General features: G+C 41.4%; 1 protein-coding gene across 1 annotated transcript in view; it reads left to right on the forward strand.

Annotated features, from left to right (window-relative positions):
* Positions 1-21035, forward strand: part of LOC128527973 (AT-rich interactive domain-containing protein 3B-like) — a 57523-nt gene that overhangs the window by 22010 nt on the left and 14478 nt on the right. Inside the window, exons 4-5 of the mRNA XM_053500665.1 lie at positions 3296-3370; positions 3903-3975. Coding sequence (XP_053356640.1) covers positions 3296-3370; positions 3903-3975 — 148 coding nt within the window. The remainder of the gene's footprint in view (positions 1-3295; positions 3371-3902; positions 3976-21035) is intronic.

Here is a 21035-nt window from a genome sequence, read left to right on the forward strand (position 1 = left end):
GGGGAAGAAACGCATTTGGTGTCCTGTCCTGGGAGACAGGGACTGAACTAAACTCAGACAGAAACAGTGTGAGAGAGAGTTAAACAGACGTAAGAGAGACAGAAGTGAGAAAAGACATAAAGATTCAGCCGGAGCAAAGGAACAAAAATTTTTTATATTATGTGAACTTTTTCATGTTTATGTCCATAAAGCAATGCCCACCTCCCTCTTAAAACACACACACACACACACACACACACACACACACACACACTGCACTTCCTCATTCTGTATATGGTAACACTTCTATAGCTTGTGTCTGCTGGAGCTGTTTTGTCTAACCGGTTAAATGCTAATGCGTTTCCTATCGTCTGTCCGTCTACGCGTCTCTCTGTGCTCACATGTCCTTTGTTTGCTGATAAACAGAGAATGTACTCGTGTGTGTCTCTTTCTCCTGGTTCTGTACACCAGCTGTAAGTGTATCTAGGTGAGGAGGAGCATCAAACAATAATTCTTTTTCTATTGAATTTTAAAACATAACAATTTAGGGGTTTAGTCTGAACAAACATCTCTGAGAAAAACAGAGATAGAGACGGAGTATATATACAGTGTATATAGATATCAACCTCACGTCTCATTCAGTACACTCAGGTCATCACTTCATATGTGCATATGGTTGGTATAGAGAGAGAGAGAGAGAGAGAGTATGTGTGTGTGAGAGAGAGAGAGAGAGAGAAAACCCCCTCCAAAGTAGGAAGGCGTGTAAGATTTCCCTGACTTTTCGGCGCGTGTTGCTTTGACAGGAGCTTTGCCTACTTGTGCTCATTTTAATTCTGATTTGTGTACCGTCTGGCCTTCCTGAATGCTGATTTAAATCCGATTTCTGCTCTCCGCGTCCACCTGTGCGGCCACGTCGGTACAGCACGCAGAAACACGTCGCCGCCGTCATGTCTCCCTTTCACAGCTCGGCCCCGGTGTCCCACCCTCGCTCCGAGTCCTCCGCTCTCCACAGTACCGCTCACTGTCATTACAATGTGTGTGTGTGTGTGTGGTTCTGCTCCATCGAGCTGTATCGATCACTCTGTAGTCGTCTTGTTTACCGCGAGTGTGAGAGTGTGTGCGCTCGCGCTCTTGTTTGCTCAGCTTCAGTAGGCGATGCGTGACCTGCAGATCTGCGCCACATCAAACTGTAGACTCTGATTAAAGATTAACTCTGGAGACACCAGCGTCCCGTCCTGTCCGAGGTCGAGATCACGCAGGTCAGGGTTTCTCATTCGGGGAACAAAAATTTCAAATAAAAACAAACAAGAAGAGCCGAGATAAAAGGGAGCCTCTGTTAGGGCTCGGGCCATACGATGATGCTTCGTTATCGTGATATTACAATATCGTACACTTTTTTTATTTGTTTGTTTGTTTCAATTTTGGTTTTTATCACACCTCAGTGCTTTTATGCTCGCTGGTTTTTCTTTTTTCCTTCCTTTTTTCTCGCGGTTTGACTTTCATCCTCTTTTATAAAACATCCACTGGTTTACATGCGTTCCATTAAAGAATCACCGTCGTATGTGTGGGGAAAGTTACATCCCAAATACAGGGTAATTCCGACACAGACACAGACGTGTGCACACACACATGCAGACGTGTGCGCACACACACAGACACGCATGCACACGCGCACGCACACAAACACACGAGTGCCGATTACTTCACTTGAACATCTGGAGGGTGAGATGGAAATGAGTTAACCAAATGCACAGGTACATAAGATATATGTCCTTTAAATGTCTTTGCCTTGATTCTCTCACACTGTGTGTGTGTGTGTGTGTGTGTGTGTGTGTGTGTGTGTGTGTGTGATCCAATTAGTTATCTGAACTATAAGAGACCCCGCTCTCAGGCTTCTCACACCTTTTTTTTTTTTTTTTTTGTACCTAAGCACTTTTATCGTTTCCTCTTCACACTGACATTCCTGTCCGGAACATTCCACCGACCTCCAGCGCCTTATTTACGCAGCCGTTGGTCACCCCCATGAGGTGTGTGTGTGTGTGTGTGCGTGCGTATGTTAGTGCCCCCTCTGGCCCCACCGACAGCACAGGCCGTGAACTTGACTTGGAGTTGCAGCTGTTTTAAATAGAGGTGTGTGTTTGTGTGTGTGTGTTGGGGTGCTGAATGCAGCTGGCCGGGTGGGTGGAGTGGGGGGGGTGGATGAAGGGATGAAGAGGGAGGTGGATAAATGATGGAGGTGCAGCACAGATGGCCTCTGGTTGTGTGGGGGTTAAATGGGTGGACAACTTTATTTACCATTTCCTGGGAAGAGACACCTGTGAGGGGGGTCGGGGGGTAAGGGGGGGGGAGGGCTCTGAAATGAGGTGTGTGTGTCACACATGGAAAGCGACGATGTGTGTTTAAGAGGTGCAGCTGTGAATATCCATCACAACAGCAGGATCCGAACTGCGAGTGCGGTGTCGCGTTCCTCCAGTTCAAAATGGCCTCTCGGTCACTAGATAGGCTCACTACCTAGGGCGTAACACGATGCCCTTTTTTTTTTCCTTTCTTTTTTTTTTTTATTTAAACACGATCTATATGTTCGAAAGCATCCATTTGCGTTTCACGGACTTCCACAGAGCCTCCATTTACACGTCAGATCACTTCAGCGTTCCTGAATATTTCATCATAAAGTTCATGCATTATTAAAGCAGTGAAGATAAAGTTAATCCCTGATGACCGTTCATCCAGAGCAGGGATGAAAGAAAGAGGACAGACTTAAAACAAGAAGCTCATGGAGAATCTGCACGTCTTTTAAGGAAGAGTCCAGTGTCCATGCGGTGTCTGGTTTCCGCTCGTCTGTTTCACCTCGACATGAGGAAAGACGGGTGACTAGCGTGGCTGTGATTGACAGGACAAAGAGGTGTTATATTGGTATAGGTGATAATGATGATGATGATGAGGGCATGATGAGGAAGAGCACGATGGCAACTGGCGATAGTGATGGTGGAAACATGGTGATGTAGATGATTATTTTGTCGTTAGTGAAGATGGTGGTAACAGTGATGGTCGTGATGTTGGTGATAATGGTCACTGTTAGTACTGCTGATTATGGTGATGGAGATTATTGTTATGCCGATGATGGTCCTGACTTTGGTGATACTGATGATGATCAGGTCAATGTCGACGTGTGATACTGATTATGGTGGTGGTCATGGTGATACTGGCGATGATGGTCGTGACTATGGTGATGTTAGAAAGCAGTGATGGTAACTGTGATGATGGTGATGTCGACTTGCAACACTGGTGATGATGATGATGATGTTTCTCTCTGCAGAATGGCAGTGGTGTGTGGGGAGAGGAATCAGACAGTAACAAATCGAGAGGAGAGGCATCAAGAGACTTCGCCAAGGTGATTCTATCCATCTATATCTCTCTTTCTTCATCTCTCTATCTTTATCTCTCTCTTCTATCTCTCCAGCTCTTTCTCTCTCCCTCTCTCTCTTCTTCTATCTATTTCTCTATCTATCTTCCTCTCTCTCTATCTATATTTCTCTCTATTTCTTTCTACTTCTATCTTTCTCTGTCTCTCTCGCCATCTCTTTCTCTGTCTCTCTCTTTCTCTATCTATCTCTATCTCTCTTCATCTCTTTGTCCTTCTCTTTCTTTATCTCTTTCTACTTCTATCTATATATCTCTTTCTCTCTATCTCTCTCCATCTTTCTGTCTCTCTTTCTCTATCTCTCTCTTTCTCCTTCTATCTGTCTCTCTCCATCTCTTTCTCTCTCTCTCTCCTTTAATCAATTTCTTTCTCTCTCTCTCTCTCTCTCTTTCTCTTCGCCCCCTTACATACTCTCTGCATGTTTCTCTTTGTTAGAGATACTATTACTACTACTAATAATAATAATGATAATAATAATACTATGTCTTTGCTTCCTGTGCAGTTGTATGAGCTGGACAGCGATCCTAACAGGAAAGAGTTTCTGGATGATCTCTTTACCTTCATGCAGAAAAGAGGTAAGGTTTTTTTTTTTTTTTTACTTGTTTATTTGGCGTGTTCTCGTCTCGTGACTCTTGTGGTTAACCTCCATTTGGCTGTAGAGTGGAGATCATACAGAGACCGCTCGCTGGTGGCTTTCGGGTGTGTTTTAGGTACATGTTGTTGTTATTCAGTTAATGACCCTTGTTGCTGACGTGTCAGATGTTTTTCCTTCATGTGGACACACACACACACACACACACACACACATACTGGTGTTTTGCGTTTATGTTTGATTTGAGAGCTGTTCAGTGCCGTGTGACAGATTAATCTTGTGCTGATCTAAAAAACGCAAGTGTGTTAATAATACACAATGCTAGTGCACTTTATTGGGTTCCACCCTGCACAGGGCCCCTTATTATGGGGATCCCTTCCTCATCACTCCAGTGCACGGGCCGTTATTAGATTAGTAGATTAGCTCAAAAGCTTAGGGGAGAGACGACTCCCTCTCAACCACATACATCTGTTCAACACCATGTCTCCCAGGAACGCGTGTGTGTGAGAGAGAGAGAGATTGTTAAAATGTACTCGTCAAGTCTGAACACAAAATCATTGAGTTTTCCTAAGTGATACTAAAAGTTTATAACCAAGAGACTTTTCTTAAAATATGTATACAACACCGCTGGGAAGAAATCCTGAGCTGTGAGTAAGGAAAGGGTCGACCTCGTTGCCTCAGATCACCCTCACGTCTTTTGTAAATGGATGTTTGTTAATAAATGCCATAAAAAAAAATATATTTTTAAATTTAGTCCCAGTTTTTAAAAGGGATAGTTAAATTTTTTTTCAAGTCTGTATTAAAACAAAGTTGACTTGTGTGTTCGCTACATTACAGTAGGTCTCGGTCGTTATATATTTTTTCCTGCTCTTCATGCTGGATGTGAAGTTTGTCTCTCTAAAGGGGATTTACAGTGTAAGTAATCAGCGCCAAATTCTACAATCTTCATTCTGTGGGAAAAGTTCCAGTTTCAGGGATGGAGGAGAAAAAAACTAATGAAAAAAAAAAAGCTACATCTGTACTAAATGCTTAATAATAACGTAATTTTACCTGTAACTTTGAAAGAAACCAACTTGATTGATCTCTGTGGGACGACTACAGAAACTTCACGCGAGTCTCAGCTAAACTTTGGAACACATTTTTGCTTAGAACAAGAGTTGTGCTGTTTGGTCCTGTTTACATACACTGTACTCGCTTTCTGTGTGACAAACTTCACTGTTGGTGTGCAGAGGAAGAAAACTTATAACTACCAAAACTTACTGTAATGTAGTTATATTCTACACACATCGATTTTAATTTTTTAGAAAAAGTCTGTCCTGTAAAGCTGTCCTAATGGTCCCTTTAAATGAGGTCAGCTGACCCCACTGCGTCCTCAGGATTACCTTCGCGATTTGGAGGCGCGTCCTCATGATAGTATAATGCAGAACCAAAACATTGAACCTGTGTGGGTTTTTTTTTTCCCCTTTCCTTTACATTGTATATTTGTGTTATACGGTGTATTAGACTCACTTTGTCAGACTTACAAACTAATCCGACTTACGAACGTGCTCATAATCGATTCATTGTATTTAAAACTGAGTATGAAGCATCAAAACTGCCAATTTCCCCCTTTTTGTAGACTGTAGGTGAACTTTCTGAATGAAAAGAAACAACGTTTTTTATCATTCAGTTATGTGTTTTTAGATACGTCCAGGGCAATGTTGTGTAAGTGCTCATTCATTAGATAGGACAGTTTCTCAACGTTTATCAGGCAACATTTTGTCTGCAAAATACTTAATGTTTCCCCTTTCTTGTTAACTGTGTTTTCTTTTCTATTGCTTATTACTGTGCAGTGAACCTGAAGTTTACTTAAATTATAATCTGAGTTTAGTTACAGCTCATTAGTAATTAACAGTTAATTTATAGCTCTGACTTTGCTACTGACCTTTATAATTAGGAGTCGATAGTACTAATAAATACTAACTCCCAACCAGCTTCCAGTAACTCTTTGCTGTTGTGAAGTAACATGTTTATGACACAATAAATATGCCCGGATACGCCCCCTTGTTTTGCTCCTGAAATACTTAATTGACCTCATCCTTTACTTTCTGATACGTTATTCATTGCTCCAATCTTCAAAAAAAAAAGGACATATTATATTTTAGCAAGTGAAAATGTATTAAATCTAGCCGAACCTAAATCTAAATTGTCTTAAAATAAGTTTACAACAAACCAAACATTGTACGATTAAGAATATTAAGTTCTTTTTACTCAAAAATCCAAGAGAACCATTTTCTATTAACAGATAGTTTTGATGGTTTTTGGGGGGAATTCAAGAATATTTGTTGACGGATCTCTGATTGTCGAAATTCCGTCTTGGACCTCCTATTAGCAGAAGAGATCATTAACGATCATTATCATTAAAGTCGTTACCTTTTATATAATCATCTTTGTAAACTAGTGCTGGAAGCATCATTTCGATTTTGATATGAAATATTAGTGAGCACAGGAGAGTTGTGCAAGACGTTGTGGTCTCCCCTTTCTCATTCTTTGGATGTTAAGCGTGTATCAGCACAAGATGATGTCAAGATTAATTTTTAAAGGAATTTAAAGAGATAATCTTGAGGCAAGTCAGTAGTCAGTTCTGAGTACTGAAACAGGACAAGGTGAGAATGTGATAGTATCTCACTCTGACTTCAGATAACGTTGAGTATGACAAGGGCGGAAAAAAAAAAACTAAGCATTTAAGTTATTTCCATCAAAATTAGTTAATGTGAGTAAACATGGTACTTTTTCTTAGTATGTAAATTAACTGGTTATATAATACTACTTATTACTGATTAGCTTTTAGGACCGTTATGGATTTTTCCACCAACCAGGGAGAGCTGTGTTTACCTTACCTGGTAAGAGTCACCTGTAATTATGGATGTGAAACCACCAAGACATGCAAATCCGATCTGACCAAACAACTGGAATCGGACAGTGCGGCTTATAATGTAAACATAGCCTATAAAAACACCAGCACGTTTACCCCTACATACACCGTAATTAACCTGAATATCTTTAGCCTGTCTCCATTTTTATCCGAACTTTTTTTTTTTTTTAACCCTAACACTTTTGTCATTAGTTTTCTCATTAAGTGAATTTTAGTCATTGTGAAACCGAAAAATGTATATCAGTATATCGTATATCAGGATTCTACAGAACAAGTGTTCTAATCAGCTCATCTGGTTTTTGTTAATTAATTAATTTTGAATTTCACCAGAAACCCCCAGTCTCACACGTGTGTTCCCAAGTCCATGTGATAACGCTACCAGCCTATCTGTATGATGTAATATTATTTATTTGATAAACAAAAGCATATATTGACTTTAAAGGCAGACAGCAGATGACTCCCAGCCCCCTCCTCTGTCTCTCTCTCTTTCTCTTCCTTTCAGTCTCACTCTTAGTCTCTGTCTCTCTCCCTCTTCCTCTCTTTCTCTTTCAGCACAGCTTTTCATAAAGCAGGTGAAAAAAAAACAAAAAAACAACTGGCAGGTCACAGCCCGTTGAGGGTGGACGTCCAAATTCCTTCACCAGACCGAGACACCAAACACTTATTAAAATGTAAATGAGGTTTTATTCATATAGTTTTATCCTCACCTCCTTATGACCCTGCTGATATACTGAAGCTCACCATCAGGGAACACAGAGTTAAACGAATTATACAGTTTTTAACCAGCAAATGCTCGCACATGTTAAATAATAAGTTGATCTGCTATTGATGTGATATTGTTATTTTCAACTTGGTATAATAAGACGACTGGTTTTGAATAGTTTTTCAGCTCATATGAGAAGAGTGTGTGGATTTGTTACCATAGCCTACCCGTTCTCCTCGGACCTTCCTCCTTAAGTCTTTTTGTGCCACTCCAAAGTCTCCTGAAAGATTTAAACCAGCCCTTGTACACATTTCCTCCCACACTTTTGATGTGAAGATTAACTGAAGGGTTGTATCTGCCTTGTGTGCGAGGTGATTGGCTGATTGAGTAATCGCCTGAACAAGTGGAACAAGCGCTGTGTGAGTGCAGTAATACGAGCCGTGTTTTATCACCGCACTATGTTCCAGCGACACTGTGTGAAGGATATGATGTGGTCTTTAATGACAGGTTTAGAGTCAGTAGGTTCGTCTTCGAGCTCTCACACTCTTTCCCGCACTCTCTCACTCTGTTGCGCTAATGGCCTGCTAAGTAGAGGAATGTTATGCACGTCTCAATACATGATTGATGATCCAGTGTAGACATGATGCTGTGTGATTTAGTGGGAGAAGTATGGCTTATTTCTGTAGTAATGCGGCAGTCTGAGCAATTCCTGCATGAAGTCCTTTGTTTACTCTTTCTATCTCTATCTTTTGTCTTCCTACCTGGACATCTTATGGAGGAGTTCCACATCAGCCTGGTGTTCCTCAAGGCTCGGTACTCGGTACACTCCTGCTTCTTTTCCACACTATCTTTCTCATCTAGCTACAACAGCGAACAGTTCCTAAAAGACTGTTTTATTTATGATTTATTCTCAACACCGGTCAGTAGTAAAGTTGTGACTAAAGCTAGCTAGACCTTGCATGTTTTATCTCAAGTTCAAGAAAGATGAGAAAAGAAAGTGACAACTGTTGTAGCTGCTGGTCAATAAAAAAAACAAACTAAAAAAACTGCAAAAGGTTTTGCAGATGTTCCACAACTAGCTATAAATTCTTTGAATTTACATAGTACAATATAAAAGAAGAGGAAGAAAGCCCGTATGGATGTGGTGTTAATATAATAATAATAATAATAATAATAAAAATAATAATAAAAGACTGATTAATCTCCTATAACAGCATGTCCTGAAACTTATTTCAGGGTTATCAAGGAATGGTCACGGGTATAAGGATGAGTGAGGAACTCATTGCAGGGCACTAGAGACACACACACACACGCGTGCGCGCACACACACACACACACTACAGGCTATTTCAAAACTTCAATCAGCCTACACTCCATGTCTTTGGAATGAGGAAACAGGAATACTCTGAGGAAATCAACCAAGCAGACGCCACACACACACACCGGAGACGAGATTCGAACCCCTAACCCAGAAGTTGCAAGGCGACAGCGTTAACCACCGAGCCACTGTGCTGCCTTGATCTTAATCCCCAGCTCGAGTCTGGAAAATCTCTCTCTCTCTCTGTTTCACTGTGAAAATTATTATACAGTGATACGAACAGTAACTCTGTTAGCTCTACATGAACCCCTTAAGTGTAAGTGGCAGACGTCATGTGCTCACGTAGTGTTTCCTTGTTATTTAATAATAATAATAATAATAATAATAATTTATTATGACACGAAAATAATTCACACTGTACCAGTCAAAAGTTTATTTATTTTCTACATTTAAAAAAACGCTACTGGATCCCCCCCCCCCCCCCCCCCCCCCCCCCCCCCACGAAAAACTATGAAGTAACATGTAAACCATGTGGAAATTAAGTTTTTATTTAAAAGCCCACCAGACTCAGAAATCACCAAATAACAACCCGAATCTCAGATTAGAGTCGTTATGAAGCTTTACCGAGCAGAAGTAACAGACACATCTCTATATCAACTGTTCGACGGGAGATTATTGTGTATTTTGGATAAACGCCTTCAGTATTGTTTTACTTTAATGTAGAGAGAAATAAAAAATCAGGAATTGTAAGTGAAGTGTGGACGAATGATGAATCTACAGACCTACAGTCTCTGTGTATTTTTATCTCTGCTCATTTCCGCTCCATGAGTTTCAGTAGTAATCTAACCCCAGGCTGCCGCTGTGTACTTTCCCACAACCTTTTGTCATTTCTAGAGTTTTAAAGCTGCTGGTTAAAAGGTAAACTTTCACTACTGCTCTTGTGTCACGTCTTATTCAACTCATAGAGCCACCATACAGCCACCTCCCCTCTGTAGAGGCACCCCCTGTGCGTGATGCTTCTCTGATGCTGACAGATTAAGTGTGTGTGTGTTTTTGGGTGTGATCTAGCTTTTTTTTTTTGTTTTGTTTATTATTATTATTATTGTAAAAAAAATGGACTATGATGAAGAATCTCACCTCTGTCTTTAGGGTGTGTGTGTAAGTGTGTGTGTGTGTGAGAGAGAGAGAGAGAGAGAGAGAGAAAGAGCGCGTGCATGGTCATGGCTGAGGAATTTTGGCCAGCTGTGTGTAACAGTCTCGGTGGGGCCAGGATTGGGGCCCTCCGTGCACAGAAAGCCACATGTAGTGTATACAACACACACACACACACACGTACGTTAATAGGGTTAACAAACAATGACAGCGCTTTAGATATTCACATTCATTCATCAGTTGCATGTTTTTACTCGAGTCTCTGTCTCTCTCTCTTTCTCTGTCTGTTTCTCTATCTGTCTCTGTCTCTCTCTCTCTGTCTGTCTCTGTCTCTCTCTCTCTGTCTGTCTCTGTCTCTCTCTCTCTCTGTCTGTCTCTGTCTCTCTCTCTGTCTATCTTTCTGTGTATCATATTTGTCTTGCTTTGTTTTTTTCTCTTTCACTTCGCACCTCTCTCATTATCTTTCTCTGAGTTCCGTTCCGTCTTTCTTTGTGTCTCACTGTCTCAGTTTCTATCATTTATCCTGTCCCATTTTCTCCCCCTACTCTCATTCTGTCTTTCTTTCGGTCTCTGTTTCTTTCTCCTACACAGTTTCTCTTCATTTGTGTCTCTCTGTCTGTCTCCTGCTCTGTTCCTCTGCATCTCTCTTCTGCTTACTCTTCCACGCTTCCGTTCTGCTTCTCTTTTTCCTCTTTCTTTTTGACTTACTGTTTCTCTTTCCATCTCTCTCTCTCTCTCTCTCTGTTTCTTCTCCTTAATTTTTCTCTTGCTTAGTGATGATCAATTTCTCTGTCTCTGTGTTTCACCAATTCCTTTTTTCTGTCTCTTGCTGTCTCAGTTTTTCTCTCACTCTCTTTCTGTCTCTGTTTCTTTCTCTCATTCTCACTCTTTTCCTGTCTCCGTCTCCGCGTCAGTGCCCTGTAGCAGTAGCGCAGGTGCACAAGTCGGATGAAGGACGCTCGTGTTTGAGGAAGTGAGAGAGAGAGATGGAGTGAAGCTAAGAGCAGGCTTTTAAACACCTCGCCCGCTGTCGCTGCTGTTTTAGGAAACACTCGACCGCACACACTCAAACCTCCAGCTTTGACACTGGCGTAGGCTCGAGCACGACTAACACACACGCACACACACTCGCACAAACTCCTCCTCATGGAAAGAATCGTAACCTGAACACCTACAGGCCAAGGCAACAGGGTAGGAGTGTGTAATCCAGTGGAAAGTGTACAAACTGTTTAAACAAACAAAAAAAGGCACTAACACGGCTTCCCTGAGTAAAATCTGAAATTTTTATTTTTTTTATTCTGGAGGACGTCTCTCACACTCGCACGAAAAGCCCAAGCACTCCGTTAGCACCAATTACACCATGAATGGCCTCCTGGGAGTCAGTGTATACATTACAGCAAAACACACACACACTTCACTTCCTCTGAGACCAAGATTATGTAGAGCACATACACACTGACACAATAGCTTCATTCACACAAAGAGACACACACACACGTGCGCCTGCAACGGTTCAGCGTGTGATTGTAAACACAGCGAAAAAAAAAAAAGGTGGTTAATTTAGTATAGTAAAAGTGTGTGTGTGTGTGTGTGTGTGTGCTGTGCGGAGTGCAGGGGTTGGGATTAGGGGCCCTTGCTGTCCCTCAAAATGATTAATGAGCCTGTAAAACACAGGGCTCTCCACTGACCAGCTCCAGACCAGAGAGAGATGAAAAGAGCAGACAAGGACCGGAGAGACGGACGAAAAAAGAGAGAAAGAAAGAGAGGGGCTGTCCACATGCGGAAAACAAGACGGCAGTCTTTCATTTCCTCGGGAAAGGGGAGCGATTCATCATTCACAAAGGAGATGAGTGAAAGCTACAGCTCGAGAGAGAGAGAGAGAACACGCCGTGGGCAGACAAGAAAAAAAAAAACAGGGGGGCTGGTGAGAAAATGGGAGAGGGCACAGTTTAGGAAATTTATAGCATTAGGTGGTGGGTGGTGTTGCAGTAGGAAAGCACACATACACACATTATAGGCGGAGTGAAGACTCCCGGCGCGAGGCGGGTCTGTCTCCTCCAGCCACTTTTTAATCAGCGCCGAGCTCGTCTCTATAAAAAGAAAGGCGGCCATGTTTGTTTTCGATTAAAGATAGAGGCGGTGTGTGTGTGTGGTTCCTGACCGCAAAAGAAACCAGGCATGGGAAAGACCCGCCCACGGAGGACGGGAACACACACACACCCAGAGCAAGATGGGACACGCGGCACAGTGGAGCCCAGGGGCCTTAGGGTACCACAGGAACAAAACACTCACCCGCATGTCTTTGTCGAGTTTCAGGAGGGAGAGAGGGAGAGATGGAGAGGACGTTAAGGTTAGCAGAAGATCAAGATTAAAGAATCTACAAAATCTGTGTGTAGTAAGTGTAGGGAAGCCCTGAGCAGGTTAGACAGAAAAATGTTGTTAGGGTGAACTGCAGAAGGTGGTCATGAAATGAGTTGCTTTGGAGAGGGTACTCTGGAAAAGCTGATGTGGAGAAAGTGCTTTGTGGAGTTTATTCTGAAGAAGGTTTTTTGGGAGAGTTGCTCTAGAGAAACGTGCTCTCCCGGAGTTCCTCTGGGGAAGATGCTCTGAGGGTGTCGCTCTTTAGAAGGTCGTCTGGAGAAGCTGCACTCTGGGTGTCGCTGAAAAGAAAGTAATCTAGTGAAAATTGCTCTGATAAAGATGCTCTTGGGAAGGTGCTCTAAAGGAAGTGACCTGAAAAAGACACACTGGTGGAACTGCTTTGCAGAAAAGCTGGATCGTCTCGCTTCAGTTGGAGGAATATTAAGCCATAATACACCAGTAGAAGAAAATCCAAGGGCGTGGTAGTTACAGCAAGAACCCCGGCTTATAACCATCAACACATCAGACACCTTTCTCTCCAGTTTATTCGAGTTTATCCGAGTTAATGGTATGAGCGTTGCGTTGCTGCTGAGGTGGATGCGTACAGGAACCAGTGCGTGTCTGGAGTAATTAAACAGTAACTGCCATGCTGGAGTGGTCTTATCTCCGGACCTTCTGCTGGAAGTGGTGGTTAAGTGTTGGTTAGTTATTATCTCTGCTCTATATCGCTGACTCTAAACATCTATCTCTCTCTCTCTCTCTCTCTCTCTCTCTCTCTCTCTCTCTCTTTAATGAATGAATAGAGTCAGATCTCCCTTCACCCTACCCCACCCCCTGAGCCCTCTTCTGTCTTTCCCCTCTGACCCGGAGGCCCACATCTGAACCAAACAGTTTACAGATGAGCGTCAGCACCGGACAGACCCCGGAGGGGAAAATTCCTCTGAGTCAGACTTTCACGACGGTGAAGCAGTCCAACCTGATCTTCATGCTCACCAACCTGCTCACGCGAACAGTCACGCGAATCAATACAACACGATTCGTCTCGCGACTAAAGCCAGATCCGCTCCAGACACGGCCGTTCGGCGGTCTTTATGAACCCACTCATCCGGTCAGGCTGGGGATTAAAACAATTTTTTTTTTTTTTTTCTTCCCCCATCCCCCCCAAATCGGAGTTACCGCGTGAAGCCCCTCCTGTCTAAACATGGCCTTAAATGGAGATGAGGAATGTGGCAATCATCAGTGAAACCAGCACATGCAAAACTGATGGTCACGTGCACTTGTTAGAGACAGTAAAAGTTAGTTTTGAAGGGAAATTATTTCTGAGGGGGTTTTGTGACATTCTTTAAAAATGAGTCCAGGTTCAAACATTTCTTGTAACAGCAGCTCAGATCAGGCGGAGGTACAGCTATAAAGCAGATCACAAATTTGTATAGATGTGCTCTTTCCGTAGCGGATAGTTTATAGAAACGATCTTCATCCTTTAAACCTAATAACAAACATATTGTAAAATGGTCTGAATTAAAAAATAGAAAGGACTCGGTTATGAATCACGATTCTTTTGCGTGCAGATTTATTTTGCCACATCTACTCCAAAATCTAATCCAAATATATACAGTGGAACCTCAGATTACAAGTAACGCAGTTTGCGAGTGTTCTGCAAGACGAGCAAATATTTTTAATAAATTTTGACTTGGAAAATGAACAAGTCCTGGTATATGAGTACCAAGTATCATGTATCACCCATGCGCTTCTTGTTTTGACGGCGAGCGTCACGTGATCACAACTAAGCCAACATTTTTTCTCTCTCTCGTGCTGCGGAATAGTGGAAAATTATCTCCCCTGCTGGGTTTTGTGCGTCTGGTATAATTAACATCCGTGCTCGCATGTACTGTTTTTACTATAACACTGACCACGTGTGTGCGCGTAAAACATATTTTATTCTGTGTCTGTATTCGTGTGTGTACAGCGAATCAGCCTGCTCTGTGTGCGCGTGCGTGTCATTGGACACCGTGTCACACACACTCCTACTTTTGACTTCACAGACACTCACACACACTCTTTCTCTCAGCTTTACACAGAAACACTGCTCTGTTGTGATTTTTTTTTTCAAAGGTAAAGTGCAGGTTAATCTGTTTTATTTTTACTTTACAGCAGTGATTCTGTTAGTGTGTTATTTTTCCGATAAAACAGTGTCTCGTGTGTGTGTGTGTGCGTGAGTGGAGAAAGGGTAACTGTATAAGAAGAGAAGGGGGAGGGGGGAGCTTACTTTAGCTTCACAGACACAGCACCTGCGCGCACAAACGGAAACACTTATTTTTTTTAAAGGTTAGGTGCAGGTTAATTTATTTTCACTTTTTATTTTGTGTTCATTATTTTTAGGTATTTATTTTTCGTGGAACAAAAAATTTGAGTTTCCATTATTTCTTATTGTAAAATTGGTTTACGCCCACTTCCGAAAGTCCCCCAATCAGCCTTTTTCTCCAAACTAAACTATTTAAGCGATTTTGTCTCAAACATGTTTATTACAAATGCTTGCATCAAAACACCACGTGCGCTAATCAATCTAGCACGCTAGCATTAACTTGTGCTCACATTAGAATCTGTGGACGCCCAGGTTTTTTTGCAGAGTCGACATGCTCGCAAATAAGATAAGATGAGATATACCTTTGTTCGTCTCTCACAGTGGGAAAATTTGTAAGTTACAGCAACAAAGAACAAAGTGCAAACATAAAGTAGTGACTGTACAGTGTATAAATACAAAAGAAAGGGGAAAAAACAATACAGTAGTTATACTTTCAATCGAATAATTCTAGGTAATATAATATTGTGGGATAAAGTAGCTATATTGTGAGAAATTGTACCTATTGTAAAATCTAACATATTGCGCCAACTGTATATTACTGAACAACACATTAACTGTGTGCTAATCAACCTGCGCTCAAGACTTTGGAGGCATTTAAGGCAATAAAACAAAGACATTTCTTTATAATCCTAGTTTGTATTGTTTAAATTCTAAGCTTGGTTTTTAAGTGAAAAATAAAAAAATATATATATAAAGAATTCAATGTTTAGTCCAGTTGGGAAGCTGGTGAGTAAAGCTGAGGTATAAAACTTTGGAGTTCTGGCAACTTATTTTTTATTATTCTGTTTTATTAAGGTAAAATGTCTTAAAATTATAAAAAAAATTAAAAGATGATGGATCGGGATATTAAAAAAATAAAACAAAATCATCATTGCGACACAAATCGAATTAGTATAGGTGAAACAACCCTGGAGTTGTATTGATAATTTCGTGTGGGGAGCTCCCTGGCGATTCACGTCCCTACTAACCACTGATACGATGAAACGTTCGATAAAGAGACGTTTATTTCACATATTTCACATATTTTTCACGTGATGAGATGGACCAGCTGCTGGAATAAAACCATGCTGCTGTTGTAAAATCATCACTTCCACAGGGGTAGAAGAGACCGTTTTCCTCTACAAGTGTTTTATATTCCCCACGTAGACCTAAATAATAATAATAATGAGTCAAGCCCCAGTAGGCAAATATCGCAGCAGGTCATTTGCTTATTCCTAGAATCCCCTTTGCATATTCATACAATTTGTGGTTGTTAATACTGTGTACAGGTGTAGCTGCTTGTGTGCTTTTACACCAAGACACGTACACTCACTCACTCATCTTCTATACCGCTTTATCCTGTATTCAGGGTCGCGGGGGCCTGGAGTCTATTTTAGGAGACTTAGGGCATGAGGCGGGGTACACGCTGGACAGGGTGCCAATCCATTGCAGGGCGCACACACACACTCACACACCTATTAACACAGTACGGGCAATTTGCGAACGCAGATTAGCATATCTTTGGACTGTGGGAGGAAACCAAAGTACTCGGAGGAAACCCACCAAGCAAGGGGGGGGCATGCAAACTCCATGCACACAGGGACGAGAATCAAGCCTGGCCGGGAATCGAACCCGGACCCTGGAGGTGCAAGGCGACAGTGCTAACCACTACAAAGCCTTCAGTGTGGTAACATGAGACTGTTGGCCACTTCACAAACCATTCAGTTTAATTTGAACAGTAATTCACTCTGTTTGCTCGGAGGATTTGAAGCCTACTCTTCTTCTATATCTACTGTAAATAAAGGTCAGGTAGAGCCCGAGCGCCCGGGGTCGTTTCCCCTACCCTAAACCTCCCCTCCCCTCCCCCTCCCCGTATGCCATCTCTATGACTGAAAGTGCAGCATCAGTAATACAGAAACAGGACACGATGTTTGTAGCTGCAGAACTGACCTGCATCAGCGCTGCATGTTTCTCTCGCACCTCCTGCACTGCAGTGTGTAACACGCGACTGCGGCGCTCCCTACCAGAGAGAGAGAGAGAGAGAGAGAGTTTAGATCAACTCACACACTCTTTTACAGAGCTTCAGTTCTTTATCTTCTCCTTCATGTCCTCGCCTGCTTGCTTCTCCTACTCACCCTCAAGATTTCTGCCCTTGTTTGTTTGTTTTTTTTCTTTGTGCTTTACCTTTCTTTATTTATGTATTTCTTTTAAAAGAAAGTGTTGCCTTTTTTTTCTTGTTTATCGCGTATTTTGGCTCTTTCATTATCTGTCTCCATCTATCCATCCTACGTAATTTCCCTCCGAGATTAAATAAGGTCCTTAAATCATTAATCTATTTCTTTTTTCTTTCTTTCTTTCTCTCTTAATTATTTCCCTGTTTCTTTATTCTTATATCCCTTGTTTTTATTTCTTCCCTTCTTTGTTTTATTCTTTCTTTCTGTTTGTGATTATTTTCTTCCCACCTTCCTTCTCTCTTATTTTCTTTCCTTTTTTCCCCTCCAGTCTTTTTTTTTTGCTTTTTCGCTTATTCATCTTTTTTTGCGTGTGCTCTCTCTCTCTCTCTCTCTCTTAAATGTTTTATGAGATTAAACATTTACTAGGCTAGATTGTTTTTTTTCCTCACAGTTCCCATGTTTTTTTTTTTTTTTTTTATTAAAAACCTGTTTTTGTGGCTGTACAGTAGATTGTGGAGAGTCTCTAAACCTTGCCTTCTTGGGACTTTAACTAGAGTAGTTGAATCTGGTTGTATTTGTTAGTTTTTTTTTTTGTTTGTTTTTTTTTTAAACTAAGTAATATGCTGTCTTTATTTCTTTCACATTTTTAAAACTTTTTTTCCCCTCTCACTCTAAACCATCTCTACCCTTATCCCTCCTGAGACGTTGATCTATTCCTTCTTTGTGTTCGTGTCTCTGTAGCCCTTTCCCTCTGTAATTAGCTCTATTAAAGACCTTCGCACAAATCAATATGTTCCCTCCTGAACTCTGTCATTTCTAAACATAAAACACCCTGTAGCTCTATTAGAAGGACAGTAACGACAACAGTCGTCCCCACGAGGGCCGATACATCTTTTCATCCGGTGTGCTGTGTCAGGATATTATCCACTCCTTCGCTTCCTCCCTCCCAACCTCCCACACTTGCTCCTCCGTCCTCCTCTCGCGTTTCGATGAGGTGTTGATTAGAATGTGATCAGCTCCGACCAGCCGTCCTCCGGGGACATGTGGACTCTGGTTACAGTTAAAGTGGCCTTCTCACTTTTCACCTCATCCACCCTTTTCACTCGTCCTGTGTCCGTGTCCCCCCAACACACCCACACACACACACACACGCGCACACACACACACACTCCTTCATCCTCCGGCTTTGTTCAGGTGACCCGTCTTTGTGACCCAAGACAAGAGAGTCAGATTTCCCTCGTTCCCTCCTACATCCTGTCATTCTCTACATTCGCCTTGTAGTTTTTTTGTTTGTTTTTTATGGATGCCCGCAGGTATTTCACACACTCCCTCTCACACACACCCATCGGGGCTTTAGGAGGTCTTGATTGAACAGTCTACAAGCTGGCAGGCAGGTATTGTAGCTTGTGGTCTGCAGAAAATCCTTCAACCTTTTATCTGTTAAAATGCCCCTGAGGTGTGACATCACATATAAGGAAACCCCGTCTACTGAGAATCAGCGAGGATGAATCACGTCCATGTGACGATCAGGTGTTGGCGGCGTCTGGTGTTTATAAACACGGGTCAACATACACTTTTTCAGGAAAAAAAAATGTGTATTCATTTTTTTTTTTCTTTTAACTCTGAGTCTTTAAAAAGTGTAAATCGATTCGTCTTATAAAAGGATCATCACATTTGGGTTTCTTAATTTTTTTTTAATGCACTAATGATTTATCACACATTTTTTTTCACAAAATATATACCCTATGCAATAGTGTGTGTGTGTGTGTGTTGTCTTTTTTTTTTTTTTTCATAAGTAGGATGGTGCGGTAGCGTAGTGTTTGGGTCGTGGCCTTGCACTTCCTGGTCAAGGGTTCGAGTCCCACCCCTGTCTGTGTCATGTTCTCCCTGTGCTTGGTGGGTTTCCTCTGGGTTCTCCAGTTTCCTCCCACAAGTCTAAAGACATGCAGATAAAATTAACTGGAGTTCCCGAATAAGTGCGTGCGTGCGTGCGTGCGTGCGTGCGTGTGTGCGTGCGCTTGTTTTGCCATCCTGTCCAGAGTGCACCCTGCCTCGTGCTCCAAGTCCCCTTAAATATTCCCGTTCACGACTACGTCTAGGATAAACACTATGAAAATGAATAAAAATGTACAAAAAAACATTGCAAGTTAAAATTTAAACTGCAGCGATTACCTATTAAATGTAGAATTATTGAATATTACCTATTCAAGGCCAAATAATTAGTCAAATGACCATTAAGGAAATGTTTAAAAATTGATCAAGTGGTTAAAAAGTTACTGACAAGCTCTACATACGTTCTTGACTACGTGTCCACGTGATGTAATAAACTTCAGTCTTTTGCGATGAAATATTCGGTATTATCTTCTCAGTACACTTTCCTAAGATGTCGGGGATGTTGTGACTTGATATTTCAGACATTTCGCTCAGGTGTTTGTTACTCATGAATGTGAAACAGTAGATGGAGCGGTCACTCTTTACGTGAAGGTGAAAGTTCTCCTACAGCAACATACCAGCATTTTCTCTATTATTAAATATGAGCAACGAATAGACTTACTTTATGATGAATACAGTTTTTTTTTATTGTAAGTTACCATGTCTATTAATTATTAACACATCCTGTTAGTTCCATAAATGTAAAGTTTTTCATGTTTTATTATTTCTTTAACAAGTTAACACCATCCTCAGAGCTTTCCCAAAGTGTGTGTGTGTGTGTGTGTGTGTGTGTGTGTGTGTGTGTGTGTGTGTGTGTGTGTTAACGCACATTTATTACCGCTTACATAAATATTGTCTAACACTTGAGGAACTGACACCACAGTCTGGGGAAAACATTCAGGTGGCGGAGTTGAGTCGAGGGTTCCCGTATTTTTTGTTTTTCAGTTTCTATATTATTAAATTCAGAGTTTTTTTATTATTATTATTTATTTATCTCTAGAACTGCAGAAACTATCTCAACTTTTTTCAGATGATGCGTTCCCCCCCTCGCCCCATACCTTGAACTTTTTTTATTTCACTCCTCTTTCAAATACGCCCGCCATTTCAGTGTCTGTGTAAAGGAGCTGCCGCTGCTGAGCCACGCCCCTTCTGAGAAAAGCAACAAGGGGATCCTCTTATATGAGGTCACGTAAAGGGGGGGGAACCCCCGGCCAATACAAAAATGAAAAAAGGACTAAACATAGGAATTTTTTTGGTTACACACACACTGGAGATCCGTCCGAATATCTAAAAAAGACTCAATTTAATTTTGCATAATAGGTCACCTTTACCCACCACTATGGTCATTAAGTTTTTTTTTTTTTAATATTATTATTATTATTATTGTTGTTGTTTTTTTTCTTTTGCAACATTCTTCTGTGTGACTTTTTGGTGTTAATGTCAGTTAATGCCAGCATGGCTAATTATTAAAAAACAAAAGCATTAATCAAAACAAGTTTGAAGTAGTTGCTTATTTACTGAAGTGTGATGGCGTGTGTACGCTGAAATTCATGACGATTTATTCCCACTTAGACAACATTTATGAGAAAAACTAACGCCACAGTCTGGGGGAAAACGTTCAGGAGGCTGAGTGAGTCTAGGGTTCAGGTGTTTTCTTTTTTTTTTTTTTTTTTTCAGTTTCTGTATTATTAAATTCTGTGGGGTTTTTTTTTTTACTCTAGAAGTGCAGGAAACGTCTGAACGTTTTTCTCTTGACCTTGTTTTACGCCACTGTGTAAAAATATATTATAAAGAGCCATAAGTAAGTCCAAGGAAACCACAGCATTGTTTTTCAGTTACCTGAACCCATTTTATTTGTGTGTGTGTTAGCCGTGTTAATCCCCCTCAGTCAGGTGCTGCGTGACTTTATCTGATGACCTACATAGTCTGTGCACCTAATCTGCTGCCTCTCCGTCTAATCTGTACACACTTCTGCCGACTTCGACTTCACCTGCCGTGGTTTTCATGTGCACCAGCCTCGTGCACTGTTCTCTTCCTGCACGTGCACAATGTGACACAAGCGCTATGGGACATGCCTACATTCTTACACCTTGAGTTTCGAAGGCTGATATTTATACGGGGGGGTCTGTTCAAGTCAAACCGGGACTC

The sequence above is a fragment of the Clarias gariepinus genome, chromosome 7 (genome assembly GCF_024256425.1).
Source record: "Clarias gariepinus isolate MV-2021 ecotype Netherlands chromosome 7, CGAR_prim_01v2, whole genome shotgun sequence".
Lineage (NCBI taxonomy): Eukaryota > Metazoa > Chordata > Actinopteri > Siluriformes > Clariidae > Clarias > Clarias gariepinus.